The 22150-nt window shown below is 41.0% G+C and overlaps 1 protein-coding gene across 13 annotated transcripts in view; it reads right to left on the bottom strand.

Annotated features, from left to right (window-relative positions):
* FGGY (FGGY carbohydrate kinase domain containing) overlaps nucleotides 1-22150 on the bottom strand; it is a 411376-nt gene that overhangs the window by 98204 nt on the left and 291022 nt on the right. For all 13 annotated transcript variants that reach the window (XM_036829988.1, XM_036830014.1, XM_036829956.1 and 10 more), the window contains one exon: nucleotides 12530-12677. In XM_036829988.1, coding sequence (XP_036685883.1) covers nucleotides 12530-12677 — 148 coding nt within the window. The remainder of the gene's footprint in view (nucleotides 1-12529; nucleotides 12678-22150) is intronic.

The following is a 22150-nucleotide window of genomic DNA, read 5'->3' as shown; positions in this document are numbered from 1 at the left end:
AGGACAGCGTGAGTTTTGTAACCACTCTGAGGCTCATTTTTTTTTTTTTATCTGTAAAATAGGAATAATAATACTTCAAGGTGCTTAATGATTAAATGAGTTATCGTTTGCACAGCGTCTTACTTTTTCAGCAAGCTGTACCAAACCGACAAGAGCTAGACACTTGTAGTGCTTAATAAATGTTCATTCTCTTTCCTTTTCTCTTAATAATGTTCACTGCCTTTCTCTTGAATTGCAATGAGGGGCTCAATCCCATTCATTAATTGGGATACAGCAATAAAGGATCTCCTGCAACATGCTGTGGGTACTGTCAGGGTATTAGCGATGGGGACTGAAGACCAGTGGTTGTACAGGGTGGGGAACGTAGGGTAGAAAGTGTGCTGGCCGTCAGCATCAGGATCGTATGAGAAAGGTCTGGACGTCTAGGAGTGTGGAGAAGCAGCGTGCCCCTGATGGGCACCCAGGAGTAGGACAGTGGGAGACTCACTTGCAAGGACTCCTTGGAGAAGCCTTAGTCCTTATCAACCTACACACTTCCATTTACTCTGTGAACAGGAAAGACAGATGATCTTCATCCTGGACTTCAGATTAAATCCTGCTGCCACTTGGCAGCTGTGCGAATTTAGGCACATCTCTTAACTCTTTCCCGGGATCTGAGTTGAAGGCAGATTTCCTGTGATCCAACTCCTAATTTACTGAACTTTTGGTGTGGGCCCAGAATTTTGCATTTTTAACAAGGTCTTAATGCACAATAAATTGTAGAAATGATTGCCCTAAACCTTGGTATTGTGAATTATAGGTCCATATGCCCTGGAGTAGTTGAGATTATAAACAAATATATCAGTAATTTAGTTAGCTAAGTTTTTCCCTTCTTAGTTGTTAAAAGAATTTAAGTAATTATATATGTTGCTAAGAAAAAAAAAAGGCTTAGAAATAGATCTCAAGGGGTTTCTAAAGATTACAAAAGACAAGAAAACAAGATTCCCTGTCCTGAGATTTTCTAGGTCATCAGAGCTTGAGGGGGTATCCAAGGCTCAAGGGAATTGACTGAAAGTTTTTCAGAACACAAAGGGGCAAAAAAATGCTGTTTGTTTAGTCAATAATGCAGGAGGCGCTGATGACCGGACAGCAAGGAAATGAGGATCAGAGAAAGATTTCTGGAAAACCTCTGGATAGAGGCCAGGGACTGGAGAACAGGTCTGAGATAGTCAGCAGCCTGGAAGAGAAAGGGGGACAAATTTCCCTGAAAATATTTATAGGTATCAGTATCAGGAATGGACACTGACACTTGGCATTGCCGAAAACTCAACCAGAAATGGGAAATGCACATAAATGTGTTAACACAATGTCGTAGGCAGAATTCTAAAGATGTTTCCCCCTCCCCCAAGGTTCCCATCCCCTGATTACTCAATCAAACACTAATCTGGGCACTGCTGTAAAGGGACTTTGCAGGTGGAACTAGTTACTAGCCAGTTGACCTTAAAATAGGGAGATTATCCTGGATTATCCAGCCGGGCACAATGTAATCACATAAGCTCTTAAAAGCAGAAGAGGAAGACAAAAGAGTCAGTCAAGAGATACAGTAGAAGAATAAAGCAGGAGAGATGAGGTAGAAGTGGAAATCAGAGAGATTCAAAGCATGGGAAGGACCTGATCCACCACTGCTGGCTTTGACGATGGAGGAAGGGGGCAGTGAGCCAAGGAATGTGGGTGGCCTCTCGAAGCTGAGGATCCCTGGCTGACAGTCAGCCAGGAAACAGGCACCTCTGTCCTACAACTGCACGGAGCTGAATTTGGCCAACAACTTGAGGAAGTTTGATAGCAGATTATTCCCAGAGCCTCCAGATAAAAGCCCTTGGTTCTGGTCTTGTGAAAACAGGAGCAGAGAAACCAGTTGAGCCAGCTTGGGCTTCTGACTTACAGAACTGTGAGATAATAAATTTAAGCCTCTAAGTTTGTGGTATTTTATTATAGCAGCAACAGACAATAATACACATACAACGACTGGATGATGGACTGACATTCTTCCTCACAACTTTATTCTATTGGTGAACTCTACACAATGTGACACTAGTCCATTTGCTGTTTCCCAGATGTACCAGGCACCTCACACTTCGGTCTGCCTTGCTTCTGATGCTCTAAATCTAAGTCATTTTAACACACGTTTGCACCAGTGTAACCAAGGCTGTTTTGGTCAACCGTCCTGGTCCACACTTGCTGTCCTCTAACCCTGTCTTGGACTTACACACCAACTTGGATCCCATCCTTGGTTCTCTGGCCTTAATTCTTTCTCATTATTTATCTCCTGGGGTCTTCCTGGCAGACTTCCACCTGATTCACTCCTCAGTCTTTTTTTAAAAGAGTTGTTTTGACGTGGACCATTTTTAAAAAGTCTTTATTGAATTTATTACAATATTGCTTCTTATTTTTTTTTTTTTTTTTTTTTTTTGGCCACGAGGCATGTGGGATCTTAGCTCCCTGACCGGGGATCGAACCCACACCCCCTGCACTGGAAGGTGAAGTCTTAACCACTGGACCGCCAGGGAAGTCCCACTCCTCAGTCTTTTATCATTATACACTACCTTGGGAAGGGCCCCTGTCCACAGTCCACACCATCCCTCTCACCCCCAGTTTTATTTGTTGTTTGGTTTATACAGCAAAGATAAAAAGCACTGAAAAAGAAAAGTCTGATTCTGTAATGCAAAATCATTTTTTTAAAAATCACTAAAATGAGGGAGAAATATTTCAGACATACTGAAAACAGAGCAGAAGGAATGCCAAAAATATAAAGATCTGGTTTTTCATATTTGAATTTTTTTCCTCTCAGAGAATGTCAGTGACCTCGGTTTGAACTGACTGGGTTCTACTACCACTTCTGGTCTTTTCTCCTCTGAGTAAATTACTTAGACTCTCTGACCCTCAGATTCTCCATTCCTTTCAATGCAGTAACTACACTGTCTTGCAGGGTTGTAAGGGAAGTTGGTGATGATGCTTGGAAAGCATCTACCACGGTGTTTGGTACATCACGTTCCCTGAAAAAACAGCACGTATTACAAATCACAATACCAGTTGGTAAATTAGTTGCTTCAATAAAAAAATACATTATCCAAAACCAGTTAAGCGATACTGAGGATATTAAGCTTCATTATAGGATTCAATTTTTCATAGGGAAAAACAATATGTAAAAAAACGGTACATAAAAACAGCATTATATCATAACAAAAACATCAACAAACTCATATCAAAGAGTCCATGTGTTTCCAAGGCTTAAAATATATCACTCAAAGGCTGCTTAATTGGCCCATGAGCTTCCAGCTCCATCATCCATCTCCCCATCGGAGGAAGCCACAGGGATACAGCCCCTGACTTCTCCTGAGCTCTTGCAAATACTCATCCGAGTCGCTGACTCCACCGCATCTGACTCTGTTTAGTGATGCCTGTCTCTAGCTGGGAGTCACTCTGGGAACTGGCTAAGATCTCTTAACGCTTCCTTCCTGACTCTCTCCCAGTTTTCCACATGCACGTTGCTTTGTGCTTGCTTTGAAGAACGCTTGGAACAGCACTCAACCTCTCTAGCAGTTTGAGCAGCATATGGCCTTATGTTAGAAATCACAGCTCTTCAAAGAACCAGAAAATAACTTTCCATTCTGGGTACTGTTGTATTTGCAAAGTGAAGCAGGAAAAACACGTTTCAACCAATTGGTGAATATGGTGTGTTCTCACGGCCTGATATATCTCTGAGGTAATTTATTTCTTTGAGTGGGCATTTCAGGAAAAGAACTTTTCAAAAAACACCACCATAACAAAGAGGTCATATTAATTGGAGAATAAAAACTGGTCATGTACACAAGGAGGCAAGGACTCTTTCACAACTCCTACAGCTCTAGCTGTCTTGTAAGGTGGACCAAAGTTGAGCTGCTTACTGTGTTGCTGAGGAAACTGAGGGCCAAGAACTTAAATACTTAAGTAGAGAAGACTAATCTCTACACCTGTATGAAACTTGGTTCCTGTGATGGACCAAGTGATTGTTCAGCTTCTCTAGCTGATTGTTCATGGCTGGTGACCTCCGTGACTGGTAGGCCCCACTGGTCCTGGGACTAAGGTGGACGGCTCATGATTGGCTGCCCGGGATTCAAAGGCCATCTTGTAAACATGCAAGTAAGGGCCACTCAGCAGGAGCTACAGATTCAAAAGCAGCTGCTGTTGCTGTCTGTCCGCTGTGTGACAGTCTCTCCGTTTGATTCTGACAACGACCCTGCGCCGCACCCGCTTCCTGATGAGCAGACAGACCTCACAGAGCTAACCTCAGAGGTCACGTGACTGGCACATTTTTCAAGCCAGGATGCCAATACAGGTCTGGCTTCAAATCCTGGGCTCACTTTACTGTTTCACTAGAGTAAAAGCTATCTAACCAACCATTCAAAATAAAAACAATCACACATACACGAACTATCTAAAACATGCAACCATTCCTGGTGGTATTTAGCTTCATCTCTTTATGTGTGACCACGTCATATTTCTTTAAAAAGCATCGTTTCGTTTCGTTTTTAAAGAACCTAGAATCACTGGTGTTAAACGTCTTGTGGCTGATTGCTATTACCCAAGCCTCTGCTTCTTTCAAACATCATATGTACAGCCCTTACCTCTCCGTGCCTCATTTATCAAGTGGCAAGGAGAAATATTTACACTGATGGCTACTTGGTCTAAGCATACTATTAAGTTGCCCACCCCATAACCGCCACCTCTTTTTAGCCCAATGCTGCAAGGTCAATATATGCATCACCAATGGAGAAATGAAACAGCTAGTGACATGGCAGGGAGCCAACTCTTACCGGACAAAAGAAAATGATTCTATCGAGCCTAATAGAAGGATTCCTGGGGTATGCCCTGTTCCTACTTATAAGGGTAGGCACCTAAAGCGGAAACGTTTAGAGCCAGGTCAAACCAGGAGTGGTGATTACTTTTGAAATCTGAGTCAGTGAGGGTGGAAAGAAAAAGAGAACCATTACTGAGAAGAGACAGGGTCAGAGCTTAAATCCAAGAATCAGGGTAAGGGGAAAAATGGGAGAACGAGTGAGAAGGCTGGTGGTCAGACAGGGGAGTAGGGACTGGGCTGAGGAACGTGGTTCAGTGTGAAACCAGGCATGATGGAACTGCAGGGACTCACTTTTTACAGTCAGTGCATTCCGTGAAGTCCAGAGGTATGAGTTAAGGGAGGCTCAAGAGTGTGCATCCTAAAAGTCGGGATTCCTGTTTTCATCTAAGCCCTGCTATTTCTCGGTGTTGTGACCTTGAGCAGGTCACACTATTCATTCCTCACTTGACAAGTGAAGACTGAACTAACTGCTTAACCACAGGCAATTATTCAGTGCCTATCTTTGACCTAAGCACTGGTGAAATTAAAAAGAAAATAAGCCATAGCCCCTACATCAAAATTTTTTCTAATAAATTTAAAATATATACTATGTCTTATGACAGCTCTGATCTTATTTTCTTCAGTAAAAATTATGTGTTTTGCATTAAAACCTTCAATGCAAGTTTTAATTCTGCTTTTGTATTTTTAGCTGTCTTTATCATTTCCTTTTTTTCCCCTCATTCCAGTGCCTTTCCATCTGAACTCATTTTTTTTCCTAATAAGTTTCTGCTCTCTTTCATAGAGATGTGCTTTAAAAAAAAAATCCTATTGAATATGCAAAGGAGTTTTAAAATATTTTCTTTTGGTTTCAGTAGTAAGTAATTTTTAAGAGGCCTTTCCCTTAAGTGTTCAAAATGGTATTTCTTTTTCTTTGTGTGCAACATGTTTTTCCTAATGGACTCACTTTATTATCTTTTAAATTCATTTTAACTAGAGCACTATACATATTCAGTGTTTCCCAGCATACAGTACACAATTTACTCTCAGCCCCACTAACTGTAACTTGGATTTACCTCTTTAGATCTATAGCTAGCTGCCAATTCCCAGAGTCCAGCAGTTTTTATTTTGTGTCCCTCTGTTGCCCTGAGGTGGCTCACCACCCTGCTTTCTAATCCTAGAACAGATGGTAGACATGCAAAACTACACCCCTCCTTCAAATTCACAGGGTTTCCCTGTCTCTGCCCCTTTAACAGAGTTTGATTCAGGGTCCTTAGAGCTGCAGTGCATCACCATTCATTCTAAATCAGACTTCCAGCCCAGTTGTCTACTTGGGTTGGCAGTTTTCTAATGGATTGAAGTGAAAGGGAAGATAAGGTCCGGGTTGCGGAGGAGTTCTGGGAAACTAAACTCACTGGCTGCTTCCAAAAAGCAAAACAAAACAGAACAAAAAACCTTAATCATCAGCAGCAGAGTAGAGGGATGACTGCTCTGTTTTTAGGCTTAAAGGGAACTTGCATTTTTAAGCTAGGGACCAGAAAGTGGAGAGGTCCCAACTTTTGCAAGGCTGGTGGTTTATTTTGTTCTCATGTCAGATATTATGATTATCAAACAAGTTACATTTAGTCTTTTAGATTCTGGAAGGTCCTCCCAGATTCTCTCTGAGATTGTCAATTCTAGTTTTCCTAGTTGAAAGTCATCTTAATTGTTAAAGTCAGAATGAGTTTATGCTTTTTTTTTTTTTATCTTCGCAGGTATTTTCAAGCGAAGCAGAGAAAGGCTGCATCGGGGTTTGCTGCCCAAATGCCACCTAAAAATAAAATTCAGAATCAAATATTTACTGAGCACCTCCTTCGGCCTGTATAGATGTCTGTATTATAGGGATCATACATTATGTACATACACCCATAAGCACACTCTCACACATGTACAATATTATTTCCCCCATTTTCATGTGAACTTGGAACAGGTACAGTTTCTTTTTTTCTTTGTGTTCCCTCAGCTTGGCATAGGCCTGCACGTAGTAGGTGACCAATAAGCATTTTTTGAATGGATGAATGTCTAACAAGGGTAAGAGAAAAGAGCCAACAGAGGGGAGAGGAAAGAACTGGGAGAGTGTGATGCTGCTGAAGCAGAAGGAGAACAGGGAGCGGCCAGTCATTCTCTGAGAAGGTCTTTTAATTACCTAGATAAAATGCTAAATGCAACCTATCACTGGTTAGACAACGATATAAAAAAATCCTGAACATTCACACGCCATGCTCTCCTCCCCTCTAGAACACTGCACATGCTATGATTCCCTTGGTCCCAGACCCTGTTCCCTCTGTCACTCAGTGTCAATGTCACCTCCTATCTGAAGCCTTTCCTGAGTGCTGAGACCATGTTAGGCCATCATCTTCCACACGTCTAAGGAGCGCTGGAGAGTGAGTGGCACCTGGAGCTTGACCCTGTAACCCCATCGCCTGTTTATATATTCTGCTGCCTCTCCTCCCCGACCCCACCAAAACACCAGTGTTCCTGAAAGCTGCAGTTGTGTCCAGTTACTTATATCCCCCACCAACTATAACAGGGCCTGCATTTGTTAAAATAATTAGTTAATTCGTTGATGAACAAAGGCACTCATAATTATAATAAAATGGAAACTTATCTTCATTTACCTGGACATTATGACTGGTTTTAAATACTGATCATAGGGATAGTAAGAGCCAGTAGTGATCTAATTCATTTAGAATTAGCAGATTGCTCACATGTATAATTTTTCTAAACCAACAGATGACCTCTTATTATCTCCATGTTGACTATCAATTATCAATAAGTACGTATTAAGCACTTAGTATGTGCCCAGATAAATATTTCAGGAGCCCAAAGAAAAAATCATATATGGTTCTTGTCCTACTGGGATTTTCTTGACATTCTAGATGTTACGTATTTTTTAAACTTAACATTTTATCAAGCACTTCCCTCCCTTGAAATATGCTCCATGAATGTAAGGATTATACTTTAGCAGTACTTGCTACAAAGTAGGCACCAAATACACATTCTGTGAATGAATGTTGGAAAAAGTAGTCACATTGTAGCTTCTGGCAAAAGGGTAACATGATAAATAGATTCAGGGTGATTATTTTGATGTTATCCAAAATTGGATTGAGGGAAAGAGATTTGAACATAGATGCAAAAATCCTCAACAAAATACTAGCAAACCAAATCCAACAATACACTGAAAGGACCATACACCATGATCAAGTGGGATTTATCCCAGAGATGCAAGGAGTTTTTCAATATCCACAAATCAGTCAGTGTGATACACCACATCAACAAAATGAAGAATAAAAACCATATGAGCATGTCAATAGATGCAAAAAAATCTTTCATCAAACTTCAATACCAATTTAGGATAAAAACTCTCCAGAAAGTGGGCATATAAGGAACCTACCTCAACATAATAAAGGCCATATATGACAAACCCACAGCTGACATCACACTCAACAGTGAAAAGGTGAAAGCATTTCCTCTAAGATCAGGAACAAGATAAGGATGTGCACACTCACCACTTTTATTCAACATAGTTTTGGAAGTCCTAGCCACGGCAATCAGAGAAGAAAAAGAAATAAAAGGAATCAACACTGAAAAAGAAGAAGACAGACAGTCACTGTCTGAAGACGACATGATACTATACATAGAAAATCCTAAAGAGGCTATGATAAAACTACTTAGAGCTCATCAGTGAATTTGGTAAAGTTGCAGGATACAAACTTAATACACAAAAATCTGTTGCATTTTTATACACCAACAATGAAAGATCAGAAAGAGAAATTAAGGAAACAATCCCATTTATCATCACATCAAAAAGAATAAAATACTTCGGAATAAACCTACCTAAGGAGGCAAAAGACCTGTACTCTGAAAACTATAAGATGCTGATGAAAGAAATCGAAGATGACATAAACAGATGGAAAGATATACCATGTTCTTGGATTGGAAGAATCAGTATTGTCAAAATGACTATACTACCCAAGGCACTCTACATATTTAATGCAATCCCTATCAAATTACCAATGGCAGTTTTCAGAGAACTAGAACAAAAAAAATTTAAACGTGTATAGAAACATAAAAGACTCTGAATAGCTGAAAGAATCTTGAGAAAGAAGAACGGAGCTGGAGGAATCAGACTATACTACAAAGCTACAGTCACCAAAACAGTGTGGTACTGGCACAAAAACAGAAATATAGATCAATGGAATAGGTCAAAAGCCCAGAAATAAACTCACACACCTGTGGTCAATTAATCTATGAGAAAGGAGGCAAGAATATAAAATGGAGAAAAGACAGTCTCTTCAATAAGTGGTGCTGGGGAATCTGGACAGTTACATGTAAAAGAGTGAAATTAGAATACTCCCTAACACCATACACAAAAATAAACTCAAAATGGATTAAAGACCTAAATGTAATGCCAGACACTGTAAAACTCTTAGCGGAAAACTTAGGCAGAACACCCTTTGACATAAATCGCAGCAATATTTTTCTGGATCCACCTCCTAGAGTAATGAAAATAAAAACAAAAATAAATAAATAGGACCTAATTAAACTTAAAAGCTTTTGCACAGCAGAGGAAGCCATAAACAAAAGACAACCTATGGAATGGGAGAAAATATTTGCAAACAAAGCAACCTTCAAGGGATTAATCTCCAAAATATACAAACAGCTCATGCAGCTCAATATCAAAAAAACAAACAACACAATCAAAAAGTGGGCAGAACATCTAAATAGACATTTCTCCAAAGAAGACATACAGATGTGCAAAAATCATGTGAAAAGATACGCAACATTGCTAATTATTAGAGAAATGTAAATCGAAACTGCGATGAGATATTACCGCATACCAGTCAGAATGGCCTTCATCAAAAAGCCTACAAACAATAAATGCTGGAGAGGGTGTGGAGAAAAGGGAACCCTCCTACACTTTTGGTGGGAATGTAAATTGATACAGTCACTATGGAGAACAGTATGGAGGTTCCTTATAAAACTAAAAATAGAACTACCATATGATATATATGGTATATACCTGGAGAAAACCATAATTAGAAAAGATACATGCACGCCAATGTTCATTGCAGCACTATTTACAACAGCCAGGACATGGAAGCAACCTAAACGTCATCAACAGATGAATGGACAAAGAAGATGTGTTACATATATACGATGGAATATTACTCAGCCATAAAAGAGAATGAAATAACGCCACTTGCAGCAACATGGATGGACCCAGAGATTATCATACTATGTGAAGTAAGTCGAAAAGAGAAAGACAAATATCATATGATATCACTTATATGTGGAATCTACAAAAATGATACAAATGAACTTATTTACAAAACAAACAGACTCACAGACTTTGAAAACAAACTTATGGTTACCAAAGGGGAAAGGTGCGGGGGAGGCAAGATAGGAGGTTGGGATTAACACATACACACTATTATATAAAAAATAATCAGCAAGGACCTACTGTACAACACAAGGAACTCTACTCAATATTCTGTAATAACCTAAATGGGAAAAGAATCTGAAAAAGAATAGATATATGTATATGTATAACTGAATCACTTTGTTGTACACCTGAAACTAACACAGCATAGTAACTCAACTATACTCCAATATAAAATAAAAATCTTAAAAAAAGGAGAGATTTTGGGGAAAATTTTTAGCCCAGAATTTCCTTCCTTCTATCTTAACTAGGTCATCTTCTCCTTCCAGTGTTGTGAGGTAAATTCATCAAATCACAGCTATTCAAAGGTAAGGCTAACCCAAGGGCAGTTATTAAGGGAAATCACTGCTAAGAAACATCAGGTGATGTATGAGGTATGTTTATAAAACAAGAGAACTTTTAAAAAGATAAATATACCAGGATTTTTAATACCATTGGGCATATGTCCCCGTGCAAGAAGTCTCCTTTGGTGATTACATACTTATTCATACTTATTCTAATGAGACAGACACTCTTAAAAGCACTCCATTGTTTCCTTTGGCATTCTAGTCTGTGTTTGGGCTACCCTTATTGGAATCCTAATGACGGTAATTCTTAAGTTTCTGGATGTCAGGGTTGGTTTTAAGAAACAGACAAAAGCCACTGGGAAGCCATGGCACCTGCCATGCTGGATGATGAAGCTGGTACAGCAGGTGTTGGCAAGGAAAGGACCCCAAAGGAAGGACTCCAGATCCAAGTCCTGGACTTCAGAGCCGCAATCATTTTACGATACAACCCTGCTTTGTTTGGGGGTCATTTTATGAACTGGTCATGCTTCTTCACTTCTTTAACATTTTAAGTGTCTCCTATATTTGGCTTTAGATATTTGTCTCTAATTAAGACATGGATTTTTGTACTCATACAAAATGTGTGCTTCCCCTAACCTCTGTTTGTACCCAGAAAGCCGGTTACCTGAAAGTATGGCTTTCTAGCTATAGCCTGTGGCCGCGTAGCCCTCTCCAGACATTCCTCTTCTGCTTCCATGGGCCAAACAGGAGGCCAAGACCATTATTTGTTGTGTGGGCACGCTTCATGGACTCCGGACAGACATCACTTTCGCTATGTCCAATTTCTTTTCTTTCCACCATGACTCCCTTTTATTAGCAGAAGTTGCTCATGTCAAGCAGGTAATGAAAATAAAGATTGGGTCTTTCTGTTGGCCTCATAAAAATATTTAAAATATTCTCAATAGAATTAATCACAAAGCCAAAGCCTGTTAAGTTTTGAAGTTCCTCAAGCCAGCAGGCCTGCTCCACTGTCACGCACTGCATAAACCTTGCACTGCTCATGGCCTCCATTCTACACCCCCGCCATGATGCACCTCACACTCTGCTCTCCACTTCTTGACATCTGAATTCTGAATTCATGGCCTCTTTTCTTGTTTGTGGTCTCTCCTAGCCTCTTGGAACTGTAGCTTAGCTCTTTTTCCCTAGCTTTCACATGCTTCATCCATCCTCAAACACAATTCTCTGTGGCTAAGCTATTCTTAGCCAACCGATTTCACTTGGCCATCAAGATGTTATCTCTTAGCTTAGGTGATTGTGAGCTCTTCCACCAAGGTCATCCTGGCCCCTCCGGCCCCAAATATCTGCACTAGAAGTGACTCTGAAGGTCACTAAGAGCTGAATTTCACCACCAACGTAAGTTATTAATTTTATTTTACTTTTACCAGAGTTTATCTGAAACCCTAATAACGTTGGCATGCATTCTGAGCAGCCCTGACTCAGGGCCTAGGCAGATGGGTGGCTGCAGTAAGCTAGACCATAGGTGGTAACATTTACCACTTATTCACCCGGCAGCCTGGAGATGGAGATGGAGAACATGACTCTTCAAACTGATGTAAATACAAAGATTACGTAGGCAGGGGCTCGCGACTTCCAGCCGCTCCGTGGGACAAAGAGGCAGCAGTAGCTACAAGTAAGAAATCCTGCTTTGAACGCTCTCAAGGGTGGCTCAGAAACAATGAGAACTTCCAGCAGATCATCCTGAGGAGTGGCAAGAACCTTCACAACAGCAATGCATCTGCAAGAAACCAGTGGGCTGTTGGCCGGCTTTGTTTATTTTTCCGCTTTTGCCTTCTCCTCACTTTGTTTCTTTCAAACTCTGTAGCCCTTTGGCCCGCCTTCACCTTCGTGCAAGGACTGACTGTTACTTACCATGCCCTTTAGTGTCAGATCTGCTAAGGGAGACCGGTTGCCATGGAAATCTGGCCAAACATGTAAATCAACAGTGAGGAAACCCACGGGCTGAGCCTTCTTAATCAGATCCAGGTGACTGTTCAAATATGCATATATACTCTGGCATCTGGAAGAGAAGTGGATTTTGTTTTTAAAAGGGGGGGTGGGTAGGGTCAGGGAGCAAATTGCTTTGTAGAAAGAAATCATTTGTACTCCCATATCAGATCCAGAAAGTAAGCAGGGTCCAAAAAGCTTCAGCAAAAAATCCACCCCCAACCCATAGAAATCAGCAAACCACACTCTCAAATCATGCTGTACTCTCATCAAGGATAGGAGGCCTATACTGGTGGAAGGTGGAAAGGTTTGGACTCAGAAGACCAGATCCAAGAATCACTTTACTCCATTGTAGGTGTGTAACCACTACTGTGAGAAAGTTATTCAAACTTTCTGAACCACTCTCTTTGCATCTGTAAAAACAACCATCATAATCCCTGCCCAACTGACCTCACAGGGTTTTGTGAAGATCAAAGGAGACTATGTAGATGAAGACACAGGATTTTGCAAAATGTACACTACTGGACATATGTAAAGGCTTTTTAAAAATCAGTATTCCTAATTATCATAATAATATGTTGGTGAATGGAGATGGTTCCCGGACTCAGGATAGGAGTTTGCTAAGGGCAGTGATATGATGGAGTGAATGCAGTTAGGATCAGGAGTTAGGAGGCTTGATTTCCAGCCCAAACCTACCAAACGACATTGCACTAGTTCTTTCTCTTTTTAAGCCTTCGTTTCTTCACATGTAGAATGAGAGAGTCAGATGACCTTTCTCATTCTCTCAGTCTATGTACATGAGAGGGAGACAGAAATGATGGGCTTGGGAGTCAAGGCAGTCCTGCATTCAGATGCTGGTTCTACCTGTCCTAGCTGGGTAACATGGGCCGGTGACTTAACCTCTCTGAACTTCAGTTTTCCCATACATATAATGGGTATAAAATACCTCACTGGGTGAAATCTCACTGCATGACACAGAAGTTCGTTACCCTTCCCCTCTTTAAAGGTGCCTCCTTCTCTTGAACTGACAATTCTAGAAGAAAGTGGGTTGGCATCCCATGCCACTTCCCACTGGTCCCCTTGGAACCACAGCCTTAAACATGGCTTGAATAATAGTAGGAAAAAAGTATAGGAGATCAATGACCAAGGGAGGTTGATATCTAAGATACATAAGATAATATTTATTATTTACATTTAAAATGTTTTAGGAGTGCAGCTCAGAGATTTCTAGTTCTAGTTTTGTGACACTGTGAGTGTCCCTCTGGATCCCATGAAATTCCTAAAAGTTTTCTAAACTAAGTGTAAAGAAAGAAACAAACGAGTAGTGGTTTTCAAACACCTATTAAATAAAACTTTATGTGGAACTCCAAGATAGAAAATATAGAAAAACAAAACTGTTCTATGTAAGTGCGTGTATGTGTGTAAGTGTGAGAATGTGTGTGTGCACGAGTGTGTGAGTGTGAGAAGTGTGCTGGGCGGAGGCAAGGGCAGTCCTACCTACCAGGCACTCTCCTTGCTTCTTGCCCTGACTCCTCATTCCTGTCTGTAAAAATCTTCGGCCCTACATTGTATTAGAAGATGAAGATCTTGTTGGGAAAAGGCTCACCAACCAGAGTAACACCAACTGCGGCTCCTCGTTCCTCTGGCCTTCAAACATAGCCCAGTGAGCCGAGTACCGCTCACACCCCTTTACAGAGGGGATGAGTAAGGAGTGCAGACATGTGACTGAGTCCAAAGTTAAACCCTCTCTGTGATTCTGAAGCCATGTGTTTTCTGTATCCCCAGCCAGGAATTATTTGTCAAAGCCCTACATTCAAACTCTGTTTTAGAATGATTCTGTGACAGCATTAGGAAAGGATCCTCTGAGGTCTCCACGGAAGGTAGGGCCAGAACCACATATCTGGGGAGAATACGATCACACCCTGGTTTTCTATCTCCCAGCTCTCTCTGCTCCTGGTCCAACACAATCACACGGCCAGCGATGGCCACAAAAACATCCTTTCCAGCCAGAAGTCAAGAGTCTGCACTAATTCTAGCAACACTGAACTTCAGAAGAGCATCATTGCACTTAGACTAAAGGGATTTAAAAAAAAAAAAAAGAAGCACATGTCTATAAATCTTTTGTCTCTCAAGGAATCTCAGAGCAGGGCATTTGGTTTCAGACATCTGGGTCAATAAGAACCTATCGGCCTAATTACTATTGATTTGTCATTGTCTCATTTACTGTGGGTCTTTGCAAACAGTGAGATTCATTTAGCCTCTACATATACGGTCACTCGTGCACTAATGAGATCCCTGGGGGACGGGGCATATGCCTACCCCTTTGACTCCTAACCTCCTCGCAGCTGTATGTTTATTCTTTGAATGCAGCCGTTCTCCTGCACGTTTTTTCAATTATCCCTTACCATGTGCGCTATCTGAGTATATCATTCAAAATGAAATGCACTTGGAAAACATTAAAATAACAAATGCACATCATTATTCACATAATTTTAACCTTGCATGGTGCCTTTTTTGGTTTTGACTTTGTTTCAGTTTGTATGTTTTATCAATTCTTTCTCAAATGGCGGTCTGCCCTCTTCCAGCTCGGGAATCACATATTAACTGTTCCTAGTGATAGGTCTCCCTCTTTTTCATGAGCTCCAGACTCATTTATCCTCTCTTAGAGAGAGAAATCCTTGCTTTCCTAGTCCTGTTGCGTATGAAGAAGAAAATACAGTTTCAAGAATCACAAAGCAACTTCACTGTATACCAGGTGGCTGACCAGGTACACTGAACCTCTCCAAGCCTAGTTTACTTTTTTGCTATCAGGGCTAATACTTTTACCTTATAGGCTGTTATGAAGATTAAATATGGAGTCCTGAGTACTATAAAATGATAGCTGATCAATAAATAGTTCCCTCTTGTTTTCCATCACAGGAAATTCACTTCTAGAGTCAGCGAAGATTTTTTCAGACTTTATGGCTCACAATCTTCAATGCAGACTACACCCCTGGAATCTCTACTTTCCTTCTCCATAAACCATTTAATTCTTTGGATTCACAGGATGCCCAAAAGTATGGTGACCATACTTTCAAACCCCAAATCAGAACGCATGGTCTAACAGAAGAATTTGTGCCTTTTCTAGGAGTAAGAGAAAGTCTTGGAAAAGAAGCTTCCACACTATCTCCAGTTCCTCCTTGACCCACTGCAATAGGTATTCTGCCCGCCCCATTCTACTGAGACTGGCTCCACCATGAGGCGAAATCCCCGCTTTGCTGCTGTCTCCAGTAGACCATTATTTGCCTTATTTTACTTGAACTGTCTTTTGCATTTTGTACCACTTGGTCACTTCTTACTAATTTGTTTTCATCCCCTTGTTTCCAGGCGACAATACCCTTTTGGTTTTCCAGCTGGTTCTCTTCCTCTCTTTGTCCCTTAAGTATATGAAGACTCCCAGAGACCTGTCCTTGGCCCTCTTCTCATTCTTTCTATACCCTTGGATGATCCCATGTTCCCTTCAGGGCTCCAGTTAACTAGCTAGTGCTGAAGACTTCCAAATATATGCCCTTATCTCCTGCTCATTTCTCTATGATGAGTTCCATGTCAAATATCCAAGCACCCATCAAATGCTTCCTCCTGGATGCCCAAACGGACCTCAATTAAAAAATGTCTAAAATGACACACATCATCTTTTCTGATATACTCACTCTTTTTTCTACGCTCCTTGGTTTGACCAAAGGCAATCTCATTTAAGTGGTTGCTCAAGCAACCATTCTGGGGGCAGAGTCAGAGTGGGTATCATTTTTGATTCATCTCCTTCCCTCAGTTTCCAAATTTAATTTTGGACCAGGTTCTGCCGGTTTATTATTTTAAATATTCCTCTAACCAGCATGCTTTTCCCCCTCATAACTGCTACTACTTTACGCAGGCCCTCTTCAAATGTCTGGATTAGAGGACTGGCCCTCTAACTTATCTCCTGTCTTGAAATTGTGTCCCCTCCAACTAGGTTTTCTGCACTCCTTCCTGGGTGGTTCGTCTGAAATGCAACTCTGATGACTCCATACCTATCTAAAACCTTCAGTGATTCCTCCCCATTGTCCTCAAGATAAAGCATAAACTTCCTTGTTTGGCATAATGTTCTTCATTATCTAGCTCTCCCTACATTGTACCATGTTACACACATGCCTTCCACTCTTCATCCCTCTTCACCCCTGTACACATCATGCTCTCGTGACACTAAACTACTTCTAATTTTTCAAAATATGCAGGTCTTAACCTCTGAATGTTTGCCTATTCTTCTCTCTCTTGCCTAGAATTCTCTTCCTTATCTTCTTTACCTGCCTATGGCAATCACTGTTCTAGACTCATCTTTTTATTTTTAATTGAAGTATAGTTGATTTGCAATGTTGTGTTAGTTCCCGATATACAGCAAAGTGATTCAGATATATATATATATATATATATATATATACATACATATATATACATATATACACACACACACACAGTAGGACCTTATTGTTTATCTATTTATATCCAGTAGTTTGTATCTGCTAATCCCAAACTCGTTATTTATCCCTCCGACCCCCCTTTCCCCTTTAGTAACCTTTCCCCTTTGGTAACCTTTGGTGTACTTCCCTTCTGCTCTCCACATGGTTAGCTCATTTATATCCTTCAGATCTTAACTGTGCTTCCATCAGCTAGGGCTTCCCTGACCACCTCATCTACATGGGGTTTCCCTGATATTCTATCATCGTACTCTGTTAGTTTCTTTCATATCATGTTTGGTCGCCATAGACTTATTTATGGGTTCATTTACTTGTTAACTGCCTATGGCCTCCTCTGGACTTTAAGCTTCATGAAGGCAGACCATCACCAGTATACATTCAGAATCTAGCAGAGAACTTGGCACACAGAACCACCCAAGAGTAGCCACCAAATGAATGAATGGCCCTTCCTCCACTGTATGATAATTGCCTCTTAATTTTATCTGTATCCATTGCTGGAATCTGAATTCCTTTTGGGAAAGAGTCACATCTTACGCATCCCACCAGGTGCTCAACACGGTTACTGAAGTGTAGAATGTATGAATATTGATCCCGCATGGACTATTAGAGGTTATTTTTACCTCTCCCTCTCATTGTAGTACAGCTGCCAAAAGAGTAGATCTCTGGAGTCATATGGACACAACCTTCCAGGCGTGCTGGTACATCCCACAGAAGGGGGCAGAGAAAAGGAACAAGCATCTTGTGACACCCCACCCTGCACTTCCCCCCATATGCCAGGCACTATGCTGGGCTACAGTGAATCTGCTGAGAGGCAGAAAATGAAGAACTGATTTCCTAAGTCAGCACAGCCCTCAGTCTTCTTGAGAGGACCCCAGTGCCCTGAACACTTTCTTATCCTTGCCTGTAGAACGGAAGCCAAAGAAAGGCATTGTAATATCCAGCTTACGTCTATTTAGAAAAACATTTCTCATCCAAGAGACATCAAGAATTTACCGTTTATCCTGGCACACCCTAGGGGATGAAAGGTGTTAATATCATCACCCTGGTTCTATGATTGCCCTAGCTCAGGGGAGCCTAAGTCAATACTTGTGGATAGACTGATGGCCCCAGTTGTCAGACTGAGGGACCAAGGTTGAAGAAGCCATAAAGGCCAAGGGAACAATCTGAGAACACAAGAGTAGAATGCACAGTGCAAACAATGTTTAGAAGTGGAGTTCCTATAATACTCATTTCCTCAACTAGAATTAAATTAGATTATATATATATATAAAACTATCACTAAGCACAGTGCCAGGCACACTGAAAATTCTTAAAAAATGTTCTTGGTCTTTCTTTCTCCTTTTCTTGCTCTGGCGGGGGGGGATTTATACAGATTTTAATGGGAAGATTTAGATATACCCTGAGATTTGGCATATGGGGGACCAGTACATTTTTAAAGTGATCCTCAGTGGGATTATAGAAATCACAGAAGCAAAAGAGGTTTGAAGAATAAATCATATCAAGAAAAGTTGATTGTTCTCAAAGGAATAACAAAACGTTCCAGGGAAAGTGGGATAAAAGAAAGACAGATTGAGAGAGAGGATGGGAATTAGCAGAACCTTGCACCCCTGAGAAACCGGAAATTAACAGAATCACAATGAGAAATGACCACTGCTTGCAGTGACCGCTGTAAAAGGAGCTCAGAACAGGCTGGGCTTCTCTGTCTCCAGTCCTCCTCCTCCAGTAGACCATAAACTTGCTGAGGTCAGGAGTCATGTCTTCCACTGACCCTCCGTCCCCACCAATGGTCTGGTTTATTCTCCACAAAGCAGCCAAAGTAATCCTTTTAAAAGGTAAATCTGACTGTGTCTTCCGTCTGCTCGAAAACAAAAATCTTGAATAAAGTGCAGTGGTCTTAGAGCTTTCTACAGTGACCCGCATGGTTTGACCCTTGGCTAAATTTTACGTCTTATCTGTCCCCCATTCCCTCCCACTTTGGTTCAGTCACAGTGCCCTTTACAATGTCCACTGAGCTTGCCAAGCTGGCTGCTGCTTCCCGGCCTTGGGACTTGCTGTTCCCTTGGGCTAAAGGGATCTCCTCCATATAACCATGGCTTGATCTCTCTCTTTATTCAGTCCAGAGTCCTGTTTGAGTGCCACCTCATCAAGGATGGCTTCTTCACCTGAAATAGTTCCCATCTGTCACTCCAACACCTCTCGTCATTCTATGTCTCCTTACTCATCTCTATTTTTCTTTAGAATGCTTACCAATTCCTGGAGTATGTGTGCTCTCTCTCTCTCTCTCTCCATACATACAAACATAAACATACACACACTTACATATAGGTATATGTGTGTGTATGTGCGTGAGCACAATTTCCATGAAAACAGGGATTTTTTTTTCTTTGTTCACTGTTATACCATAAGTGCTCATAAGACACTCATCAGACAGTCAGAGGACCTGGATTTTAACCTTGGCTCTGCTGTCAACCTTGAATCCAGCACTTGTGGATTATGCCAACATCTTCCCACCGAACCGTGCCATCACCATAACCTCATTCTGAACCACTGGTAAAGATTCTTTAAGAAAAGTAAGACAATAATGGGCAGTTTAGAGGAAAAGAGCTGAAGTTATAATCAATGGAAGGCGATCTCTGGCTACGCAGTAACATCTCTGGATATTTGGCCCTACATAGAAAAAGACTCCAGTTGCCATTTACATGCATGGGTACATGTAGTTATTGTTTACTTAATTCATAAGCTTACAGAACGCTTCTCTTCAGGATGAAGCCTAGAAGGATTACAGTAAATCAAGAGTATAAAATACTCAATCTGTTTATCAACACTTGTTTCTATGGTTTCAAATAGGATTTGCTGATGCTAAGCTCTGAGATAGGGGTGACCTGCATTGCTGTTTGCAGACAGCACTAAGTCGTACCACAAGAGGCATACAGTTTTTGATTCCAAGGGATTTCTTGTCCCTTCCAAATAACTAACTTCACTTAATAACAACTATTCCTATTTCTAAGATCTGAAGCATAGTGAGTGCTAGTCTTGATATAGTCTATTTATAGACCTGATAAGATAAAGACACATTTTCCTTTGCAAGACAATAAAAAGAAATTGGAAGGGAAGAGAACCAATACTGAATGCCCACTAAGTATATGAACTGGAGATAAAATTTTGAGAGTCATCAAAATATAGAAGGAAATGAAGCCAAGAATGTAGATGGGATCACGGGAAAGACTACAAAGAGAGAAGAGGTCCAAGAATGTAGCTGTGATGAACTCTGTTGTTAGTGATAGAGAAAAGGATCATAGGCCTGAAAAGGAGATTAAGAAATAGTCAGAGATACAGAAGTAAAACTGGGTGAGGGTGACATCCTGGAAAGCCAAGAAAAGAGAGTGTTGGAAGGAGAAGGAGTGATCATTGGTGCCACATGGAGCTGAGAGCTCAAGGAAGGGAACTGGAAGACATCCTGTGGTCGCCGAGGACCTGAACATTAAACGTTTCAGGGGCCGATGGTGACAGAATCAAACTGGAGTGGGCAAGGGAGGAGTGAGGAAACTGACCAAGAGTACAGGCAATGCTTTGGAGCAACTTAGCTCTAAAGAGAGGGAAAAATACAGAGAGGTAGTTGGAAAGCGGGATGAAGTCAGCTGGCATGTGAAGAGACGTGGGATGTAAATCCAGTCTGACTCTAAGATTGAATTCTATAAATTACTGCTTCTGGACCACCCTATGCTGCTGTTTCTCTGGGTTTACATGCTAATCCATAAATCCTCCCTTTCTTCCTATTTTCAATCAAAACTACTCACATGAGGTTCAGCTACAGAAGAAAGTTCTGGACATTTTGAGTATTTCATTGCAAAGTCTAACCTATCCCTTAGATTTGCGTTGAGGTTTAAGATCTTCAGAGACTGGCATTTCCATGGTCTACTTTCATCCTCATAACACCTGGAAAATGAATTAAGCAGGGTAGGATTATGGTAATTTTATAGGTGAGGAAACTGAGTCACCAAGACATTGATGGCAGAATTGGTACCAGAAGCCAAGACCTCAGTCCAGTGTTCTTGCTACTCTATGAGAAGGTAGGCAGGTGATGGATGACTGACATCTGCTGCTTAACCCTAGAACAATTCCCTCCAAAATGTCCGCCTCTTTTATAATCATTAGTAATAGCAGTAGAAGTAGTAGTAGTGGTTGTTGTCATTGTCATCGTACAGTTTACAAAGCCTTTCCAAATACATTGCTTCCGTAAACTCAAAATAAATTCTCAGAGCTATCCATGGCTGGTTCTCTCATGTCTACTATCCCATATTCTGATAAGGAAACTAAGGTTCAAACAACTATGTATGTGGGAGCTGAGATTTGAATCCAGATCTCTAAACTCTACATCTGTGCTCTTTCCTTTGGGCTAGAGGTTTTAAAATGCTGGATCCCCTCAAGAATTTGATAAAAGCTATGGTCCCTCTTCCCAGAAATGTACACGTTAAGTATATAATCAACAAAACTCTGCACACAATTAAGGGGTTCCCTGGTGATCTGAGGTTAGGCATCCCTCTTCTAGGTTATGCGGTCTCTAAGCCAACTAAAGTGCTAGTTATTGGCTAAGTGGTATGATCCCTGTAGATGGTAATGACATTGTAACTAGAGACTCCTAGAAGGGAAAGCTTATGAAACTTTTCTCAAACTCCTTGGTGGGATCAATCCTTCTCTACACCCTGATGACACAGTGTTTATATTCTAGTCAGTATGCACTTCATTCTGCTCTGTGCAGGTGTGCCTCCCCATAAGAACAGACGTCCCTTGGTGGAATGGAAATGTCTAATACTAGTAACTACAACAGCTTTTATCACTACCACTACCACTTACTGAATACTTATTATAGCTCAGCAAATGTTGCTATATCCCAGACACTATTTGAATTCATTTAATTTTCTCAACAACCTTATGAGGTGTTTACTATTATTATTTTCCTGTACAGTGAAGTACTAAGGCACAATGAGGTTAAGTACATTGCCCAGGGTAACAAGCTACTAAAGGGTGCAGCTGAGACAGGCAATTTGGCTCCAGG

This window comes from Balaenoptera musculus, chromosome 1, assembly GCF_009873245.2.
Source record: "Balaenoptera musculus isolate JJ_BM4_2016_0621 chromosome 1, mBalMus1.pri.v3, whole genome shotgun sequence".
In the NCBI taxonomy this organism is placed as follows: Eukaryota; Metazoa; Chordata; class Mammalia; order Artiodactyla; family Balaenopteridae; genus Balaenoptera; species Balaenoptera musculus.
This window is presented reverse-complemented; position numbering and strand designations above follow the sequence as displayed.